The sequence below is a fragment of the Monodon monoceros genome, unplaced genomic scaffold, assembly GCF_005190385.1.
Source record: "Monodon monoceros isolate NGI ecotype Baffin Bay Population unplaced genomic scaffold, NGI_Narwhal_1 Super_Scaffold_13, whole genome shotgun sequence".
In the NCBI taxonomy this organism is placed as follows: Eukaryota; Metazoa; Chordata; class Mammalia; order Artiodactyla; family Monodontidae; genus Monodon; species Monodon monoceros.
The window spans coordinates 50,301,549-50,324,281 of NW_021703769.1; the positions used below are offsets into that span (position 1 = coordinate 50,301,549).

Sequence of the window (22,733 nt, forward strand, 5' to 3'; positions counted from 1 at the left end):
CCTGGTGGTGCAGTGGTTGAGGGTCCGCCTGCCGATTCAGGGGACACGGGTTCGTGCCCCGGTCCGGGAAGATCCCACATGCCGCGGAGCGGCTGGGCCCGTGAGCCATGGCTGCTGAGACTGCGCGTCCAGAGCCTGTGCTCCGCAACGGGAGAGGCCACAACGGTGAGAGGCCCACGTACCGCAAAAAAAAAAAAAAAGTTTGAAAGTCATCATGTAGATGGATTTAAACCCAAAATAGTGAGTGAGAACACCTTCAGAGTGAGTGCCGCTGGAAAAGAGATGAGTCCACAGATGGAGCCCTGGAGCACATTAATATTTAGAGGGTGGGGAAGGGAGGAGGAGTCAGCAAAAAAGAGAAGGAACTGCTAGAAAGGAAGGAGGAAAAGTAGTCCAGAACGATGTTCTGAAAGCCTAAGAGAAGAAAGCTTTTCAAGGATGAAAGAGTAATTCAACATTTTTGTTATGCATAATATTTGCCCCATTTGTTTCCCAACTAGTGGTGATCCCTCCTCTTCAGCTAGAAAAATGACGATGTTTAGGAACTTAAAACTTCTTCTCTGGAAGAATTTCATTTTAAAGGTAGGTATGGTTATCTGTAGGGAAAATGTGAGTCTCCTTGGGAGGAACTGAAAGATTTAGTTAAATTCGTTTCTAATAATGGAGTAAAGAAAAAATTAAGAACTTTACTTGTAAAGGGGCCCTTTTCTGCAAATGAGCCATGTTTCCACAGTAGTTCTGTTAGCCCTACTTATTGAAGGTAGCATCATTGTTACTGATTTCTAGCCATTGTTATAGAAAAAATAAAAGGAGATGTTTCTAGCTAATTCTCATTGTTTTTTTCTTTGTCATGTGTTGTACAGGGAGGCTGGAAGAAATGAAAGCATTCTTTTATTTATATATATAATATATATTTTAGTGAAGTAAAGTTGATTGAAAACATTCTTAATGGAAGAACATTTGCCACGTAGCCATTTAATGCTTGTGTTTTATTTTGGATTAACATATGGCCTTTGTTTTTATTTTAGAAACCAAAGACTTTGGTAACAGTCCTTGAAATCTTGATGCCATTACTATTTTCTGCAATTGTAATGTATCTTCATTTTGGTAGTTTGCCAAGAAATAGACCTCCTGTCAACTACTGTGCAATTGATATCACTTCACTGCCAGAATTCTTCATTCAATATCCTCTGAAAAATAGATTTCAACTAGTTTATATCCCTTCCAAAAGTGAAACTTTGAAGAGTATCACTGAAAGTGTGGAAAAAACCTTTGGCGTTGAGTTTGAAGGTTAGACATAAAGATGCGGGAAGGATAGAGAGGGCATTTTTATAAAGTATAGTTTGAAGTTTTTTCCTGTGAGTTCTTACAATACTGATTCCAAATCTGGGGTCTCCGAATTCTGAAGAGTCTGCAAAGGTAGTAGTTGGGGGAAACCAGTTCACGAGGTATAGTTACTATTTCACACAACGCCCAAGAGACTTGTATATTTATGTCACAAGGCTTCAAAGCTAGTTAAAATGTTAAGTATTTGTTTTTAATTCACTGTAGCGACACTGGTTATCTCATATTAATCCTGGCTTGCAGTCATAATATGTCTCTGACTAATAAAAGACAGAAAACATTCAGTTTCTGAATTAGCCTTTTAACTGGTCTCTTTCCTCGTCTTCTTGTCCCATTCTCATCCAGTCTCTACGTGGAGCCAAAAAGATCTTTAAAAGATCTGTGGGATCTGGCCAGTCTCCCGATTCAGCTCCTTCAGTGACTTCCGTTGCACTGGCAGTCAACCAGACCCTTCCTCAGTCTTGCTGGCTTCCTCTCTTCCTTGGGCTCCCATACTGGTGGTGTTGCCACCTTTCAATTCCCGGAATCTGTGAGTCTTTCCTCCCTTCTGACAAAATGTTTTGCCCTCAGCTCTTCCTGTGGGTTGCTCCTTCTAATCATTAAGGTTTCAGCTAAAATGGCACTTAGGAATGTAGGTTTTAGGTTTCCCATCTCTGCCTTTTTCTCTCTCACAGAATCCCATTGGATATGTTCATAGCATTTTGATAAATGTTTAATTACATTGCCACTCACTGCTTCCTGTGCATTGTCTGCCTTTCCCTGCTAGGTTCCACCTCCGTGAAGGCAGAAGACTATGTGTGTTTTGTTCATACACCGTGCCTGGCACACAGTAGGTACTCAATACATATTTATTGAATGAATGCAGTTAGGTAGATAAAAATTTTCAAAATATGGAGTAACTTTTCAAAGTTCCTATAATTGTAATATATGTTTTTATAAGGTATTCTAATAATATATAAGGTAGAACATGAAAAGAAAGAGCTCTCCTCTCTCAGCTTTGAGTGCCACTCAATGAAGACAATTCTTTTAAAGGACCTCAGTGGTAAAATGTGTGGGAACTACTGTTTTGAAAGTTGTGCTTTATGTTTGCCTAGTATTCTAAAATATTATTCTAATCAGTTACCCTTTATAAATATGAGATTACAAAATTAAAAGAAAAAAAAACCAGAATTCCTCCGTGGTGAGGTGATAAGTTAGATAAAACATGATGATAAAGAACAAGCCATAGGAAATGGGAGGGTGGTGTGTTTCAGGAGTCAGGGGCTATCCAGGCAGGGGCACAGCGAGTAGCCAGGCCCTGAGGTGTTTGAGGATCTGAAAGTCATCAAGGGAAGCTGAAGTAAGTTGAGAGAATTAGATGAGGTTTGAAATGTCTGTAGGAGCCACATAATGCAGAGCTTTGCAGGCCTTGTTAGAGTGTTTGGGTTTTCTTCTACATGCAGAAGGAGCCATTGAAGGGGTTTTAAGAAGACAGGCTATGCTGCAATGTAATTTGTTTTAAAAAGGTTTCTCTGGTTATTCTCTGGAAGAGTGATTGGAAGGGACTAGAATTTGCAGACATCAGGAAGGGAAAGATGCCTTGCTAATTGCCAACTCCAGTGCTTTCTTTCTCATCTTCTTTTCTTTGTCCTCATTGTGACAGGGATGCTTTCATCCATCTCTTTGGAATTCTCTACTGCTTTGAATGCTGTGATACTGTAATCTTCATCTATTTTTACCTCCCTGCCATTTCCATTGGAGCCTTCCGTGCTCACTTTTTGTCCTCAAACAGTTTTCTGCCTTCTTTTCCTCCCTCTCTCCTTATTACAGAATGATACATGACACAATGCAGTGTTTAATGTAAAAAGTTAAAGTTCCCATCCCTAATCCCACTTCCCAGAATTCTTTGTTAACTGTTAGGGATGTATTTTTCTGGAATTAAAATTTTTTTTAAAGCATCTTAAAATTTACAATAAATACAAGAATTCCTTGCACTGAAAGTTTCAAACAGTATAAAAAGATAATAAAAGTTAAACTCCCCTCTTCATGCCATTCCCCTAAGCAAATCCTCCACCCTAGAAGTAAGGACAAACAATAGTTTGACGATCCCTTCCAAACTGTGGTAGACTTCTGGGTTTTTTTCTTCACAGCATCTATCGACCCTTTTGATATATGCACAGCCTATTTCTCCCTGGAGGCCTGACCCCTCTCCCACTCTGAGCCCATGATGACTCCACCCTGGGCTCAGGATGAGTCATGTAACCTCTGTCTACACCAGTCTGCACTTGGCAGTCCCCTTGCTATAGGGATTCGTCCAGGGAAGACATATAACTCAGTAAGACTCAAGGAAACACTTAGATTTTTCCCTGGGAATTTCTGGGAAAAAGATTATTGCTGTTCTGCTTCTGGTAATATGGCAGACTAGGTTATTTGGACCAACCCTCTTTTTGAAAAACAGATGCTGGATAAATATTTAAACATGTTCTTAAAAGTATTAAAGAACTAAATAGACAGTAAGGAACCATCACGACAAACAGCATTGGGTAAAAATATTTTATTTCTTGATCCAAGGGGTAATTACTTAGATTTTAATTTTATAATTGTTCATTAAACTGAACATTTGTGTTTCATATGCCTTCCTCTATGTATGCTATTTTGTGCAATTTAACCAAATATGTGTGTATGTATATGTGTGTGTTTAAAAAGAAACCTAAATAAGGCTAAGGAAACAACAACAACAAAAAAAACCCCATATATAGGATAAAAGGAAAATTTACTCATAATTCTATCACCCAGATACAAGTGCTGTTTAAAACCTCACATACACCCTTCCTGCCCTTTTTCTAATAAAAATAGGATCATTTTGTATGAACTCTTTGTAACCTACTTTTTATTTACTGTATTGTTAAAATATTTCCATATTCTTAGATATTTTTCTTAAGAAAAAATCTAGGTGAAGGAAAGAACCCAGAGAGGTCAGTGGAGTCCTCAAACTGCTTCTTATGAAAACTGCATCATATGAGGGGGAACTGAGATGTAGTTTCAAGCCTTGTAAGGCACAGAGGGAAAGAAGAAAAGGTCAAGGCTCATTCAGGAGGGACGTCTCACAGGAGACCATCTCCCCATAGAGCTGGGATCCCAAATGCCTGTACTCTTAGTGTAAGGTTGAGCCAGAAGAAAACACACCTCATTCCCACCCCTGCGGGGCTCTGAGGAGAGTTGCCTCCGAACTGAGCACAGCAGCAGGTGTACCCGTCCCAGGGATTTGTAGCTCAAATTCACATCACCTGGTTGTCCAAAGAAAACTTGTCATACTATGGAGTGAGATGTCGACTGCCAGATGCAAATGTAAACCTCTGGAGGAACACGCTGTGATTCTGTATCTCAAAGAAGGGTGGCCACAAATGTATCACGGTCAATGAGCACACACCAGGAAACAAGATAGCAAGGATGAAGATCAGTATGAACAATAGATGGCAAAAACAGAACCAGAAATATTTCAGATAATGGAATTATTAGCCTCACATTATAAAATCACTATGTTTACTAGATTTAAAGAAATAAAAGACAACCTGAAAATATTTATAGATAGCATTTCACTATAAAGAGTCACCTAGCAGGTGTGAGGGGGAAAAAAAGAACCAAACAGAACTTCCAGAAGTGAAAAATAAAATGATCAGAATATAAAACTCAGCTGAATGTAAAACTGGTGAATTGGAAGATAGATCTGAAGGAAATTTTCACAACACAGTACAACACAGAGAGAGATGAATTGACAAAATGAAGAAGAAAGGTTAAGAGACAGGGCCCTTGTTATTCAATTCAGAACTTGAACTGGGAAGTCTTAGTCCCAGGAACTGCTAGCAACCATCTTAGGACATCAAAGAAGTAATACAGAGGGAGAGAAAGAAAAGTCTTTTTTTTTTTAATTTTTATTGAAGTATAGTTGATTTACAATGTTGTGTTAGTTTCAGGTGTACAGCAAAATGAATCAGTTATACATATACATATATCCACTCTTTTTTAGATTCTTTTCCCATATAGGCCATTACAGAGTATTGAGTAGATTTCCCTGTTCTATACAGCAGGTTCTTATTAGTTATCTATTTTATATATAGTAGTGTGTATATGTCAATCCCAATCTCCCAGTTTACCCCTCCCCCCACCATCATACTGAGTGAAGTAAATCAGACAGAGAAAGACAAATATATGATATCGCTTATATGTGGAATCCAAAAAAAGGGTACAAATGAACTTATCTACAAAATGAAGATCATACAATTTGAGAACTGGATCAAGTCTCAACTTTCGTGGATCAAGCGGTTGTTTTCCTTTAAAGAATGGGTTTTGTTCTGCTAGAAAGTTAAAGTTCAGTTTCATCAAAAAGTCTATCAAGACTTTTAACCTTTTTTGTAGGGAAGGTGTGGAACAGCTTTTACTTTAAAGATAATTTATCCCATTACTGAGGTGTGACTCTTCTGAATGCCTCAGGTGATCACCAGGAACTGTCCACACTGGCTGGTCAGAACTCAAATGCCTCCTGGTCCTATGTGGGCTCTGGGCACCACTTAGCTCATACTTCTCCTGTTTGCTCAGGCAGGGCATATCTTAGTATTCATTAAAGGGGTCCTCTGTCCAGATTTCTAGGGCGATTTCCCAGCACAGCCTTCTTCTCTTGGGAATTCTGCCCTGCAACTCTTAGCCATTTCAGACTCTTCAAACTCTAATCTCTGTCAGTGCAGCCAAGTAGCTGCATTCCACTTGGGTTTCCCCTCCCTATTCTATGGTCTGAAATGTGCCTCCAGACAGAAAACCAGGGCAATCTTAGTGATCACCTTGTTTGTTTCTCTTTTCTCAGGAATCGTAATGCTGTGCTACATATTGTCCATTGTCTGATTCTTGATTCTTTTCTTTCCTGTCCAGTTTTCTTGTTATTTGTGATAGGAGTGTAAATTCAATCTCCATTACTCCATCATGGCCAAAAACATAAGTCATAGATTTTTTTTTTTAACATACAAACGAAAGTGGCTTAAAGAGATTGTGTCATGATAAAGGAATTGGGGGCCAATGGTAGGTGAATGATGCTTCACCTTTTAACCTTTAGTATCATTCAAAGTTTTCCATGTGCATGCCCTGGTTTTTTTTTTAATCTAGTTAATAAAAAATTCTCATTAGTATTTTCAGAGACATTTGAGAAAATATTGCCACTCCAAAATGAAACTGGACTCCTGTGAAAATGAAACCATGAAAGAAACAGAAAGAGGACATGGAAATTAAAAACGATTATCAAAATAACTTTCATGGAAATAATAGAATGGACATGTTTGAGGTTCTGTTGGTGATGGGGAAGATAAAGTGAAGGAAGCCTCTGAGAATGTAAAGCAAAGAGACAAAGAAATGGAAAGTATGAAAGGTGGGTTAGACATGAAGGGCAGGTCTGGAAGTCCCACCTCATCTACTTGGATTTCCAGAAGGAAGAAAGGAGACAAATGAGGGGAGGAAAACAAAATAATATAGAAAAGATTTCTGAACACCATTTCCACCTTGGACGGGTTCACTAGTTACAAGCAGGGGAACAAAAAAGAGGACACTTGGGCATGTATTAGTGACGTTTCTGAACCCAGAGATTAAGGAATAGAAGTCTCACTGGCTTCTGGTTACCTACAAGGAAATCACACATTACACTCAGCAACGCTGCATGCTAAACGGTGTAGTAACACCTTCAACATTCTGAGAAAGAATTATTTTCAAGGAGGATCCTGTATTAAATTGTCAGTCAGATGTGAGGGCAGTTGACTATAGAAATTACTTCTCTCATCAGAGCAGCTATATTTCTTTATGATTTTGTTTCCACTTTTGGTTGTTATAACAGTGAAGAGAAGGCTGCAATGGAGCAATAATTTCCTCATTAACATGGACAAGAATTGTGCTCTGTGTACTGTAGCCCTAAGTGCGACCTAGCTAAGAAGAACTCGAATACAAGAGCTTTCAGAATGCCACGGAGGCTGAGGCTGTTATCATTTGACTTTGTGTTCACACTGCCTAGCACAGCCCCAGGCATCTTACATAAGATGCGTCCATTTGTTTGCAGAATGAAGTACTGAGTGAATGACCGTTTCCATCCTTCAATTGAGAAGCTGGCAAGACCATATCTCCTTTGGTAGAAAGAGGATAGTTGGGCAGCATTTGCCTTCCCACCAGCCACTCACTAACTGGATTTTTCTCTCTGTAGTTCTAGGCTATCCTTCAGTACCTTCATTTGAAAATTACATAATTCAGGATCCCAAAGCCTTCTACGTATTGACTGGAATTGGTTTTGATCATGGCTTCAATGACAGCAAGGAGCCCTTGCCACTTGAGGTAAGAGCATCTTTTCCATCACAATCTTATTGTGCTACCCAGCCTTGAGCATGAGTTCAATAAGCAGTCTTGTTACCTGAGCTCCCTCTAGTCAGCTTTGTCAGCTGGTGGCAATCTTAATTCCAGAGGAGGTAAGAGAATACTCCTGATTTTATATATTATATCCTGGACTTTGAGATTCCTTCCAGTTTTCAGATTCTTTAAAAAAGAAGACTTTTTTGGAGTAAGCCTCTGTCCCAAGGGTACAGGACGGCATATTTTCAGCTGCTGGATTACAGAAGCGAGCCCCAATGCTAGACTCCATAGACTGGAGTCCCAGCTCTGCAGCATCCTACTGTGTAACCTTGGGACAGTCACTAACATTCCTAGGCCTCAGTTTCCTTATCAGTGTAATGAGATTAATAGTAGTTCCTAACTCATAGAACCACTGTGAGGATTAAATGAATTTATGCCTATAAAGTGCTTAGAACAGAGCCTGGAGCAGAGGCATTTTCCAGAAGGAATAGTTATTGTCATTATTACTAATCCCACGGACTTCAGATATGGTAGATCTGTTTGTTTAAGGAAAAGGCAGTGTTTTAAATATCAGAATACTTGTTTTCTGCTTTAGGATGGGAAAACCACTAATGTAGAGCTTTTGTGTTGTGCTGTACAGTTTATCTAATGATCAGTTGTTAGAACTGGCATGGGATGTTGGTAGGTGGAGACAAGGCATTTTTCGAACACTTGCTAATGCCAGGCCCATCATGGGGACCATCTCACTTGATCCCACAGCACCTCTGAGGTAGGTACTGTTAACATCATTCCCATTTTACTGATGAGGAAACCAAGGCAAGAAGATTAAGTAATTTGCCCAAAGTGCCATGGCTATTCATTAGGAGATTGGGGTTTGGATCCAGGTGGTCTGGCTCCAGAGCCTGCACTCAGAATTATTCTGCAGCACTCCTTTCCAGATGGGGCCTCAGTAGCCCCTTGTCTGTTTCTTAGGATGGTCACAGCAGAATGCAGAGAAGACCACAACTACAGTGTGCTCTGCAGAGGGACATCTACCACTGTGGGTGCCTTTCCTCCCATCGCAGCTGACGTCAGGCACACCCTTGCTCTGTCCTGTTCCTTTTCTGAGTTTCACAATCTCATGACCGAATTTGTTTCTCTTTATTCTTCATAGGTTAAGTATTACTTGCGCTTCAGTAGTTTTCAGAGGAATTATTTATTCTTGAGGCTAATACTCCATGAAGATGACTTTCAAGGCTGGAGCACATCCTATCTTTATCCTCCTAACCTAAGCCAAGAACCCTGGGACTATGGACTTTCCGATGGGGGATCCCCTGGTGAGGAAGCCTCTGTGTGTTATCATGAGCACAGCCTGCTTTGTCCCATATTTATGATGCTATTTGTGTTGTTTTTGCTCTCTGAACACTTGCTACAGTAACATTTCAGAAGATGTTGAAGGAGTTACATTTAGAAATGTGGCATTCTGTAAAATGCTTACAATCTAGAGTAAGTTAGTCTAGCAGTTATGCATTTGATTGTTTTGTGCTGATACTGAATTGTTCGAGAGAAGAATGGAATTTTACAGGAATGAGTGCCTTCTTTGTTTCTGTATGTGTTAACTTTTCTGCTTATAAAAATGTGTACCTGCTGTTAACTCTCTGCAGACTATGGGAGAACAGTGGGACAACGTGGAGATCTGCTCATCCTCTGTCCTCTGCAATAAGCATCGTATTCCTGACTGGAGGCCCAGGAACTGATCCTCTTTTGGACTCATGCCCTCCACTTCACTGTCGAGTTTTGGTCTCCCTCTTTGTGAGGGGTTTAGGGTGACCATCCTCTAGGGAACTAACTGCTCTTAGAAAATTAAGTTGACAGTCTGCACCACCTTGTAGAAGTAACCACACAATTGACCTGAAGCCTTGGGCTTGCAAGCCCCCCAAGTGGGAATCCAAGTCCCAGGGTTTATAGTTTCATGTGATTCTAGAAAAGATGTGAACAGTTCTGCAGTCAAGAATATCTAATAGTTCCCAGAACTTTATCATCAAATTTGTTCCTGCCTTTTTCATCCTGACATATCTGGAGGCCTCCCTAGGTTTAGGCCAACAGAAGACCTTAGTCCCCTCTACTCCAGTGCTGGCATACCCCACCCTGGCTCTGCCGGTTTGGAGGCCTGGTGACCCTTGCTTGGTAGTGAGGCCATTATTTCTTAGAAGACTCCAAAACCAGGGCTCTTTGCCTTTCAATCTATTGTTCCCCAAAGCTGACCTTAGCACACCAGCTGTGCTATATTGAAACAAGGGTTACTTATGGTAAAGGCTGTTTTTGAGGCTTGGCAGCAAAATTCAGTGACGATAACCCTTGAACTACAGCAGTGACAACTCAGAGACAGGTCACAGCAGTTGAGGGGGGCTGTGTCTTCCAAGTGCTTTGAATTTAACTACTCCTATGTGCTGGATGAGCTAAACTGCAGAATGGGCACCCTTTCCCTGAAGCCTGAGTACTTAGGGGAGAAGATGCAGCCCCACCTGGAAGATTATAATATTGGGTATCCCTTATTTTGTCTGCCCAGAACTACTTTACCCCATTTTCTGATAAAAGACATTGTCCCTCAGCCACAGGGTTCCCATTGTGACTTTCTGCTCTTTCTTCCATATTGTAGCATCTTGGCTATAGAAATGCCTTTTCTATTCCTGTCTGTGTGTGAATGGCTAGCCATGACCCATCTGAATTATCTGTTGTTTTTCATCTTCATTCTTAATCTCTTATACTTGATATCCACTGCTTTATGCTGTAGGATACAACAAAGGAGGCTTCCTGGCCATACAGCATGCAACAGATAAAGCCATCATGTGGCACCACGCTCCCAATGAGACGACCAAGTTGTTTGAGAGTCTCATTGTGCTTCTGAAGAGATTCCCACATGGAGCCTATGTCCAGGACAGTTTCTTCCTGGTCCTTCAGAATGAGTTCCCTCTTTTCCTCATGCTCAGCTTCATCTACATTGAGCTCACCACCATCAATTCCATTGCACTGGAGAAAGAGAGAAAATTGAAGGTAACTCCATCACATCAGATGTGTGCCTCTCCCTAGACAGGAATGTATGGGAGCTGCTAATAAAAATGGCCAGAGTAGGAGGGAGGCCAAGGCAGATAAGAGGTTGCTTTAGGTATCAGAGCAAACTCCAAGCAACTTGGAAGTTCTTTCATCATTTTAACCGGCTTGCAACTTAATTCATGTTATTACATGAATTCTTACTTTTAGACTGGGAGCGTCCAGCCTAGTGGTTCCTGATTTGCTAATACACAGCCTCACACATGATAGGTGTTCAGAATATGTTTGTGGAATGACTAACTGATAACTGAGGGAAATAATCATCCAAAATTAACTCGGTCTCATTTTGCTGCAAGGTAGATGGGAAGCGTTCTGTAGAAGATACAACTTAAGACAAAGTTGATCTTTCTGCACTCCTCTGTTGCTTACTTAATCACTCCTGTTACTTCTCTCCTCACCTTTTGCTCTTTAAAAAAACTTCTCTTCTCACTCTTTAGCTTTCTTCTCTATTTGTTGATTCTTATGTATTAAAATAGCCTGCCAGTGGCTCCCTGAGCTATGCTTGGCCTCACCAATAGTGTTTGGTTTGCTCTGTCTTCTTGCATATTCAGGTATAAGGAGCAGTCTCATCCTGCTGCCTTGTTAGGCTGCATCTGATAGGGTGGAAAGGCAGGGAACCTGCTTTGCACTGCGATGGGTGATGGTGGGACAGTGGCTTACCTGGCAGGCCTCTCCACTTGGCTCTGCACCGACTGAAAAACCCCAGGGAAACTAGAAGCTTCTGATGTGCTGTTGGAAACCCCTTTTAGTTCCTGGATGAGAGAGAGAGTTTCTTTTTCCTGTTTGTTAAACTGTTTCAGCAACAAATTGGTGGAGGGAAGGGGTGGGCATCAAATGTTTACACTTAATGCCATTGAATTGGTTGTGTGTTTCCTATTTCACGCTTGAGTCTACTCTTTAGACAAGAGTAGGTTAAAGAACACTTTTGAAAAACTTAAGAGTAACCACCAATAGTATTTAAAAGTAGGACATATAATTCTTAAAACCCTGGAGAAAATAAAAGGAAAGAAAATATAGTTCATATACCAAAAGACAGAAAACAAAGGAAATCACCAAAAAAAGCCTACAGAACAGAAAGTATAATATTAAATAAGGTAGCAGAAGACCAAATACGGCAGTTATAAAATAATAGTCGGTGGGATCAGCTTTCCTTTTAAAAGAAAAAAAAATTAGAATAGCTCAAGAAACAAAATCCAACTAACACAAAATGGCATAAAACATGTTGTTTGTTGATTTAATAGTATGTACTTGTATGTGGTGCTTGCCTTGTGCTGGGCAGCACTGTAGGACCATTCATTCCTTTCACCCTCCTACCTTTTATTTGGCCCTCCAGATGCACTCTTCACTTTTCTCCACTTTGTTCTCTGTCGGGAAGGCTGAGCCGCCCATGTTCCAAAACATGCTCCCATGAGGAGGGAGCCCTAAGAACCTCAGAAGAAGGAAGTAGGGGGCTGAGGTCAGGGTGTGTCCTGTCCCCCCATCCCAGTTCTCTCTCCACAGGTAGTTTTGGGCTTGGTTTGTCCGTTAGCTGAAGGTCACTGTCTTCTCAAGGTATCTTGCTCCATGAGACTCTCTCTCCTCTCCTGGGGTCTTGTGACCTCTCTTCCTTCTCACCCCTTTGGGCCCAAAGGTGATAATAGCTCTGTTGGCTGCTGGCCCTAGGTTTCTGCACCGTCCTAGTGTTTCCTATCACTGTGTAAGCATTTGTAATTAGGCCTCTTATAAACAAACCCTCCTCAAATTATTCTGATTTGAGTATAACATCTGTTTCTTTTAGGGACCCTGACTGATACACAGTTCTATGAGATAACTACTACTATTATTCTATTTAGTAGAGGAGGTACCCTGAGGCACACAGAGATTAATAATTGCAAGATAACTTTATACAGGACAGTACAACTAGCAATAAAAAACAATTTGGGGGGCTTCCCTTGTGGCGGAGTGGTTGAGAGTCCACCTGCCGATGCAGGGGACATGGGTTCGTGCCCCAATCCGGGAAGATCCCACATGCCGCGGAGCGGCTAGGCCCGTGAGCCATGGCTGCTGAGCCTGCGCGTCTGGAGCCTGTGCTCCGCAATGGGAGAGCCCACAACAGTGAGAGGCCCGCGTACTGCAAAAAAAAAAAACCAAAAAAACAATTTTTGTTCTCAGATAAATAATATCTCTCCCTAAGCAAAGTAAAACAGATTTCTAATAATTAAGCTTTTGCCTTTCCAAGTGGAATCTTAAATGACATATGCCGGAGAGGAATATGCTCTATTTTGGCTGGGTGAATTGTCTGAAAAAGGGCATCCACTGGGGGGTTCTAGAAAAGCCCTTAGCCTTGGAGGCTGATAGGATCATGAATTAGCTCCTCCTTTCTGTTCACATTATAACTGAGACTCAGCCCAAACCTTTCAACTGTTCCTTGGTAAGGAACCAGGAGCAGGTAAGTTATAGTCCAGGAGGAGTCCTGAATATGGGATCTGTTCCATGAAGGAGGATGCCCTGACAGAATTTGTTCCTGGGACCAAGGTGGGAGAATGGGAGAGGGGGGCAACCAGTGTCACTTTCCACTTTGAACACAGAATACAACCAGTATTCTGAGAGCTAGGCCCTTTTCAGATCTAGTTTTGAAATGGTCTGACTATGTAAATAGGTTGAGGAGGATTAAAATGGATTGTCTTTAATTTAGAAATCTCCTGCACAAGCCCTCGCACCCCGGCATAAGCCCTTTGCTCTAGTTGAATAGATTCCTTTTCTATCCCTTAAGTAGGTGCTAGCTATTCCTCCTGAAGGTGGGCCTCTCTGTTTGGAATGCCCTCTACTTCAAAATTCATACTATAGTTCATGTCCTTCAGGAAGCCTTTCTAAATTTCATCAAATTTTCATCCCATCTTCCCATAGCATGTTGTTTCCACTTCTATTATAGTATAGATGGAGCTTTCTTAACTCATCTCCATGTAATCCATTCCCAAATTAACTGACACTCCATCACTTCTGAAAAGCTTTTTGCTTGGAGCTCCCAGCACACTGCAGCTGTTGAGCTTCTCTCTACTACACATGGGCTTATGGCCTCTCACCTGCTGAGTTGTGTGTTTATCAAGGTTTGTTCCTAAATCTCTTCATACCTGTACACGTTCTAATAATTTGTGCCTTAATTAAATTTTATATAAATGGATGAAAGGAACTAGAGTTGCCTTTGAAAGTATATTTGAATGTTTTGGAAAGATTCAGTAAGGTAGCTCTCTAAAGACATGTTAGTAGAGAGTTCCCTGGCAGTCCAGAGGTTAGGACTCAGCGCTTTCATTGCCAAGGGCCTGGGTTCAATCCCTGGTTGGGTAACTAAGATCCTGCCAACTGCACAGTGTGGCTGGGACATGGCGGGTGGGGTGGGGGGACGGGGGGAAGCACATTAGTAAATTTCACGTGGGTGAAACCGCTGTAAAATTTGGGGGAAAAAATTATAAAAGCCTGGGAAAAGTCTGTACTAGGTTACTTTACACCTGTATTTTGCATCCTCAGTGCACTTTGAAGACTGTGATCCTGGAGTGAGCTTTATGTGGACATTACACTAGTGCTCCAATGAGCACGCCCATGCTTCAGAAGAAGAGTTCATGTTCTGACATCGCAATTCTAGCACACATGACACATTTATGTGCTTTAAGTGAAGATGAAATTTTAAATCATGTGTATGTCACTTTTGTGATTCCCTGATAACCAACTTGTTTTTGATTCATTGACCTACTACCACATCCAATCTTAAAAGATAAAAACTCTACTTCTGTACTTAGGGTGTGGAGTATACAGGGTTATTATCATATATGTATCTCCAGTACTAGATTGTGAACTTTTGGAAGGCAGTCGCTCTGCCCGTTGTATGTTTTCCTCATGGTACCCAGCATAGAGCTTTGCGTTTATTCACATATCAAACATTTATTAACTTGTATTTACCAAACATGTGCATGTGAGTTACAGACATAAATGACACAGTCCTTTCCCTCAGGTGATTCATGTTACAAAAGAATCCCAAGTGCTAAGGTAATGGAATGTATAGATGTGATGGCTGTGTGGAGGATGGGCAAAGCTGACCAGAGAAGGCTTCACAGAGCAGGTAACTCTTGAACCAGGTTTTGAAAATCAAGTAAGATTTCACTACATAAAGAGAGAATGAGAGAAAAAAGAGTCAGAACAACGTGTGTGAGAGGCAAAAAACAAAAACAAACAAACAAAAAAGGCATATAAGTCACGGTGTGTTCAGTGAATTGCAGGAAGTTTTTTGTGACCAGAGCACAGTATACCAAGGAGTTTAGATTCTATCCTCAGAGCCATAGGAGCCATTTACTAATAGTCAGTGTTCAATAAATGAGTGAACTAGCAGTATACCTACCATTGCAAAAGAAGAATAATTTTAACACAAGGCCTACTACTAGATAAACTCCACTTTCTGGTTTGTAGGTCTCTTTCCAACTCATTCAGTCTTCATCACCTCCAGGATCCACCTCTTCCCAGGACACACATATGACCCTTCATCCCAGACTGCTCAGGTTTCAGTAATAAACAGCTAAACCAGACCAGTTGAAACTGAGCATTAGACTCTGTAACATCTGGTTCTTTTGCTTTTTCTAGGAGTTTATGTGTATGATGGGGCTGCACAACTGGCAACACTGGGTTGCTTGGTTCACCATATTCTCCATTTCTGCCTTCATTGTTGTTTCTTTCATGACCATTCTCTTCTGCACAAAGGTACACATCTCTTGTCTTTCAGGATGTGCTAAGCTGTGAAGATATGGGGAAAAAATTTGGTGTGGTGTGGGTGGTGGTGCTGAGATTCAATAGATGATGAGAACACAGTTATTGATGAACATTTTTAAAGCCTCAGGTTGATATGTGGTGGTATTTGCTAAGACTTTGGCATAAGAAGCATTGAAACTTTATGATCTGGGAGAGCTTTGCCCTCCCTTCAGTTCACTGGTCTTCAAGTAGTGGACCTGCGTGTGTTTACTCCATTAGGAAAGTGGAATTCCAAAAGATGTCTTTTTAAAACTTTAAAACATTGCAAATTTTGTGCTTCATAAATAATTGAAATAGCTATTGTAAAAGATAAGAACATTCTTTTATGCCCATGGTATCTTGTTAATTTTTCCTTTTATGCTGTCAGTGGAATTTAGTGTTCCAATTCGCTAACTTGTGTTTAATAACTAAATTATAATATATGAATATATGAAAATTTACCTTCTAAATCACCAAACTTGGGGCACTTTGTTCAAACGAAGGCAAGAGAACCCAGACTATATAGCAAAATATATAAAACAAAGAAAACGGCCAGAAAGCAATAAAAAGAGGAAATGTAAGATATCAAAAGGAATATTAAAATTATTTGTAATAGTGATAATGATAAATAGGATAAACTCTCTTATTAAAGAAAAAGGAACATTCACATTGGGCCAAAAATTGATATCAAACATGCTTTCCTTACAAGAGATACATGTGTAGAGTGTAATTTGTAAGTGGTAATGGAAGCTGGATCAAAGGTCTGCCTTAAAAATATATATATATTGTTTTGCTTAAGATAATCTTGGTTTTTTAAAAAATTTATGCAGTGTTTTAAGGGTCCTTTATGCCTTCTATTCGTTCTTTTCATGTAAAAATTATGTGCATCTGTGATTGTTTTGTAGGTAAATGATGTAGCAGTGTTCAAAAACAGTGACCCTAGTTTGATATTTGTGTTTCTAATGTATTTTGCAATTGCCACAATTTTCTTTGCATTCATGATCAGCACATTCTTCCAAAAAGGTGAGTCCTGAAACAATTTTCTGTCAGGGAGTGTGTTTATGACTTCTTTTCTTGGTAGCATTGCTGTTCCCATTATCTGTGGCATTAATTATTATTCCTTCAGAGTCAAGTTTTCACTTTTTAAAAAAATTAATTTATTTTATTTGTTTTATTTTTGGCTGCGTTGGGTCTTCGTTGCTGCGCATGGGCTTTTCTCTGGTTGTGGCGAGCAGGGGCTACTTTTCGTTGTGATGTGCAGGCTTCTCATTGAGATGGCTTCTCTTGTTGCAGATCATGGGCTCTAGGCGTGTGGGCTTCAGTAGTTGTGGCACATGGGCTCAGTAGTTGTGGCTCACAGGCTCTAGAGCACAGACTCAGTAGTTGTGGTGCACGGGCATAGTGGCTCCGCGGCATGTGGGATCCTCCCAGACCAGGTCTCGAACCTGTGTCCCCTGCATTGGCAGGCGGATTCTTAACCACTGTACCACCAGGGAAGTCCCTGATCAATTGATTTTTGACAAAGGGGCCAAGACAATTCAACAGATAAGGAAGAGTCTTTTAAACAAATGGTGCTGGAACAACTAGATATCCACATATAAAAGAATGAAGTTGGATCTCTACATAACATCATACACAAAAATTAACTCAATGTGGATTATAAACCTAAATGTAAGAACTAGCTAATACTATACAACTCTTAAAATAAAATACAGAAGTAAATCTTCATGATCTTGGGTTAGACAGTGATTTCTTAGATATGACATCAGAAACCCAAGTGATAAAAAAGAAGACTGAGGGGCTTCACTGGTGGCGCAGTGGTTGAGAGTCCGCCTGCCGATGCAGGGAACATGGGTTTGTGCCCCGGTCCGGAAAGATCCCACATGCCGCGGAGCGGCTGGGCCCGTGAGCCATGGCCGCTGAGCCTGGCGTCCGGAGCCTGTGCACCGCAACGGGAGGCCACAACAGTGAGAGGCCCGTGTACCGCAAAACAAACAAACAAACAAACAAACAAAAAGAAGACTGATAAGTTGGACTTCATCAGCATTAAAAACTTCCATGCTTCAAAGGATACAGTAAAGCAAGTGAAAAGACAACCTACAGGCTGGGAGAAAACATCTGCAAGTAAACTATTTCATAAGAGACCTGAATCCAGAATAACTTAAAGAAAACTTACTCAAAAATAAAAACACAAATATGCATAACTCATTCTATAGGCAGCATTACCTTGATACCAAAGCCAGAAAACACTTCACAATAAAAAATAAAACTACAGTGGGGGGACTTCCCTGATGGCACAGTGGTTAAGAATCTGCCTGCCGGGCTTCCCTGGTGGTGCAGTGGTTGGGGGTCCGCCTGCCGATGCAGGGGGCACGGGTTCGTGCCCGGTCCGGGAGGATCCCACGTGCCGCGGACCGGCTGGGCCCGTGAGCCGTGGCCGCTGAGCCTGCGCGTTCGGAGCCCGTGCTCCGCAATGGGAGAGGCCACAGCAGTGAGAGGCCCGCGTGCCACAAAAAAAAAAAAGAATCTGCCTGCCAATTCAGGGTACATGGGTTCGATCCTGGTCCAGGAAGATCCCACATGCCGTGGAGCAACTAAGCCCGTGTGCCACAACCACTGAGCCTGTGCTCTAGAGCCCATGAGCCACAACTACTGAGCCCGTGCACCACAACTGCTGAAGCCCACATGCCCTAGAGCCCCCGTGCTGCAACAAGAGAAGCCACTGCAATGAGAAGCCGGCACACTGCAACAAAGAGTAAACCCTGCTCGCAGCTACTAGAGAAAGCTCACATGCAGCAATGAAGGCCCAACACAGCCAAAAAAGAAAAACAAACACTACAGGGGACTTCCCTGGTGGTCCAGTGGGTAGGACTCCATGCTCCCAATGCAAGCGGCCCAGGTTTGATCCCTGGTTGGGGAACTAGACCCCACATGCATGCTGCAACTAAGAAGTCCTCATGCCGCAACTAAGAGAGTCCATGTGCCACAACAAAGATCCTGTGTGCCGCAACTAAGATCCAGCACAGCCAAAATAAAAAAATAAAAGTTAAAAATAAATAAAACACCTACAGACCAGTATCCCTTATGAATATCAATGGGGAAATCCTCAACAAAATACTACTAAACTAAATCTAGCAGCATATTAAAAGGATTATACACTATACCAAGTAGGATTTATCCCAGGAATGCAAGAATGATTCAACAGATGAAAAGCAATCAATGTAATACACCATTTAATAGAATGAAGGAAAAAATAAACACAATTTTATTCATTTTTATTTATCACAATTGATACTGAAAAAGCATATGATAAAATCCAATATGTTTCATGATAAAAAAAAATTAACAAACCAGGATATAAAGGAACTTCCTCAACCTGATACTGAGCATTTATGAAAACCCCACAGCTAGCATCATAGTCTGTTGTGAAAGATTGAAAGCCTTCCCCCTAAGATCAGGAATAAGACAAGGATGCTCACTTTCCCCTCTGATATTCAGTTTTATACTGGAAGTTCTAGCCAGAGCAATTAGGAAATAAAAAGCATGCAATTTGAGAAGAAGTAAAACTATCTCTATTCAAAGATGACATGATTGGGCTTCCCTGGTGGCACAGTGGTTGAGTCATATGGTCATTCTGTTTAACTTTTTGAGGCATCATCCAACTGTTGTTTTCCACAGAAGCTGCACCATTTTACATTCCCGTCAGCAATACACAAGCGTTCCAATTTCTTTGTAGGAATATCTATTCAAGTCCTTTGCTCATGTTTTACTTGCATTGTTTGTTTTGTTGACATTGAGTTGTAGGAATTCTTTATGTATTTTGGATATCAATTCCTTAATAGGTATATGGCTTGCAAATATTTTGTTCCATTCTGTGAGTAGTCTTTTTACTCTCTTGATAGTGTCTTTTTTTTTTTTTTTTTTTGCAGTACGCAGGCCTCTCACTGTTGTGGCCTCTCCCGTTGTGGAGCACAGGCTCCAGACGCGCAGGCTCAGCGGCCATGGCTCACGGGCCTAGCCACTCTGTGGCATGTGGGATCTTCCCGGACCGGGGCACGAACCCGTGTCCCCTGCATCGGCAGGCGGACTCTCAACCACTGTGCCACCAGGGAAGCCCTGATAGTGTCTTTTGATGCATAAAACCTTTTAAATTGTTGAAGTTCAATTTATCTATTTTTTTCTTTTGTTGTCTGTGTCTTTGGTGTCATACTTAAGAAACTATTGCCAAATCCAAGGTTATGAAGATTTTCCACTAAGTTTTCTTCTAAGAGTTTTATGGTTTTTAGCCTTATGTTTAGATCTTTGATCCATTTTGAATTAATTTTTGCATATGGTATAAGGTAAGGGTTCCACTTCATTCTTCTGAATGGAGATATCCAGTTTTCCCAGCACCATTTGTTGAAAGACTGTCCATTGAATAGTCTTGGCACCCAAGTTAATTATATTTGTGAGGGTTTATTTCTGGGCTTTCTAATGTATTCCATTGGTCTTTATATCTAGAGTTTGAGAAAGATTGGTGTTAACTCATCTTTAAATGTTTGATAGAATTCACCAGAGAAGGCATCTAGTCCTGGGCTTTTCTTTGTTAGAACAGAAGCTGTGGGACACCATCAAATACCAGCATACACATCATAGGAGTCCCAGAATGACAAGAGAGAGAGAAAAGAAGCAGAAAAAATATTTGAAGAAATAATGGCTGAAAACTCCTCCTAATTTGATGAAATACATGAATCTACAAACCCAAGAAGCTCAATGAACTCCAAGCAAGATAAACCCAAAGAGATCCCCAGTAAAAGTCTAAAATTCCAATTGTCAAAACTCAAAGACAAAGAGAGCATTTTGAAAGCAGCAAGAGAGAAGAGACTCCCTACATAATAAGATTAACAGCTGATTTCTCTAGAGAAACTATGGAGTCTAGAAGGTAGTGAGATGACATTCTAAATCTTGAAAGGAAAAAAAACTTTTAACCAAGAGTTTTCTGTCTGGCAAAACTATCCCTCAAGAATGATGGAGAAATTAAGACATTTTTGGATAAACAAAAGCCGAGAGAGTTTATTACCAATAGTCCTTCCTTTCCCTGCTAAAGGGAGTTCTTCAGGCTGAAATGAAAAGTCACTAGACTATAACTTGAAGCCATAAGAAGAAATAAAGACCCCTGGTAAAGGTAACTAAAGCCAATGGCTAATGGGCACATGAAAAGATGCTCAACATTGCTAATTATTAGAGAAATGCAAATCAAAACTGCAATGAGGTATCACCTCACATTGGTCAGAATGGCCATTATCAAAAAGTCTAGAAATAATAAATGCTGGAGAGGGTATGGGGAAAAGGGAACCCCTGTTGGTGGGAATGTAAATTAGTGCAACCACCATGGAAAACAGTCTGGAGGCTCCTTAAAAAACTAAAAATAGAATTACCATATGATCCAGCAATCCCACTCCTGGGCATATATCTGGAAAAGACAAAAACTATAATTTGAAAAGATACATGCACCCCCAATGTCCATAGCAGCATTATTTGCAATGGCCAAGACATGGAAGCAACATGTGTCCATCAACAGATGAATGGATAAAGAAGATGCGGTGTATATATAATGGAATATCACTCAGACATAAAAAAGAATGAAATAATGCCATTTGCAGCAACATGGATAGACCTAGAGATAATCATACAAAGCGAAGTAAGTCAGACAGAGAAAAACAAATATCATATAGTATCACTTACATGTGGAATCTAAAAAAAATGATACAAATGAACTTATTTACAAAATGGAAACAGACTCACAGACATAGAAAACAAATTTATGGTTACCAAAGGGAAAGGGGAGAGAATAAATTAGGAGTATGGAATTAAGAGATACACGCTACTGTATATCAAGTAGATAAACAAGAAGGATTTACTTGTTACAACAAGGTCAGAAGCTCTTGCTCCAGCCTCAGAGTGCTGTATTTATATCTCGGTGTGGATCCTGACCTTGAGCAGGTCAATAGATTCTGTATCCATTTCCCCTTCTGTGAAACTGGAAAATGATAGCACTTATTTCATAACTTAGTTATGAGGATTAAATGGGATGTAAAATGCTGAGAACAATACTTGGTATATAGTAAGAACTTAGTACATGTTAGCAATTATTATCACGTTTTACAAAAGAAGAAGCAAAGTCAGAGAAGTTATAGAAGACCCAGGGTCAGCCATAGTTCATGTAGTCAGGTTCAGTGAAGGGCTGCCTGATGCCTTAACTGTGGCTCTTTCTGTTATATATGCAATCCTTACATTTTCGATCTGTATTCTCTTAACTTCCTGGAAGGCAAATGTTTGCATTTATTTTGCGTTTTTCTTCCAGACTTCAGTTTGATTGGTTTATCTCCAAATCTGGAGCCACTATACTTAGAGCCTGGGAAACCTTGAATCCTTGACCCATCATTTACTAGTTCCATGACATTGAGCAAATTTATTTAATGCGGCTAAGCCTCAGTTTCTTCATCTGAAAAACAGGGAGCTTATGAAGATTAAATAAGATACTGTATATAAAGTGCTTACCCAGTGCCAGGCAATGCTCCATAGATGCTATATAATCTACCGCTTATCTTTGAAGAAGATGGTTTTTATTGTAGGAGATGTTATTAATGCAGTATTAGGGGAAGTTTTAGGCAATTAAATGTTTGTGCTTTTTTGTAAGGATTGATTAATTTTTTAAGTGCAACAAATCCTCTTAGTCTTTTGATAGTGAAAGTGCAAGTATAAAAGGTTTCTATCAAAATTTCTTAAAAGACTGATTCCCTTCTGAAATGCTGAGACAAATGCAGAGATGCTTTCTTTACCATGGCAGGGAAAAGAGACTTGCATTATACTTCTTTGTGCATTATTTTTTTATTTTTAAAAAAATTTATTTTATTGAAATATAGTTGATTTACAATGTTGTATTAATTTATGCTGTACAGCAAAGTGATTCAGTTATACGTATATATACATTCTTTTTCTTTTTTTAATATTTTCATTTTATTGGAGTATAGTTGATTTACAATGTTGTGTTGGTTTCAGGTGTACAGCAAAGTGATTCAGTTATACATATACATATATTCATTCTCTCTTAGATTGGTTTCTCATATAGGTTCTTTGTGCATTTTTTAGATTTTATTTATTTATTTATTTATTTTTGGCTGTGTTGAGTCTTTGTTGCTGCATGCAGGCTT

General features: G+C 40.3%; 1 protein-coding gene and 1 long non-coding RNA gene across 2 annotated transcripts in view; both read left to right on the forward strand.

Moving 5' to 3' along the window:
- The first annotated feature begins 1,716 nt into the window (after positions 1–1,716).
- LOC114893690 lies at positions 1,717–6,730 on the forward strand. Its single transcript, XR_003792995.1, has 3 exons — positions 1,717–1,873; positions 2,111–2,173; positions 6,499–6,730. It is a non-coding gene; the product is annotated as an uncharacterized LOC114893690 (long non-coding RNA).
- A 1,699-nt stretch (positions 6,731–8,429) lies between these two features.
- The window catches only part of LOC114894301 (ATP-binding cassette sub-family A member 17-like), a 71,350-nt gene continuing 57,046 nt past the window's right edge, over positions 8,430–22,733 (forward strand). The window contains 5 exon segments of the mRNA XM_029220836.1: positions 8,430–8,467; positions 8,971–9,014; positions 10,472–10,731; positions 15,397–15,513; positions 16,446–16,563. Coding sequence (XP_029076669.1) covers positions 8,430–8,467; positions 8,971–9,014; positions 10,472–10,731; positions 15,397–15,513; positions 16,446–16,563 — 577 coding nt within the window.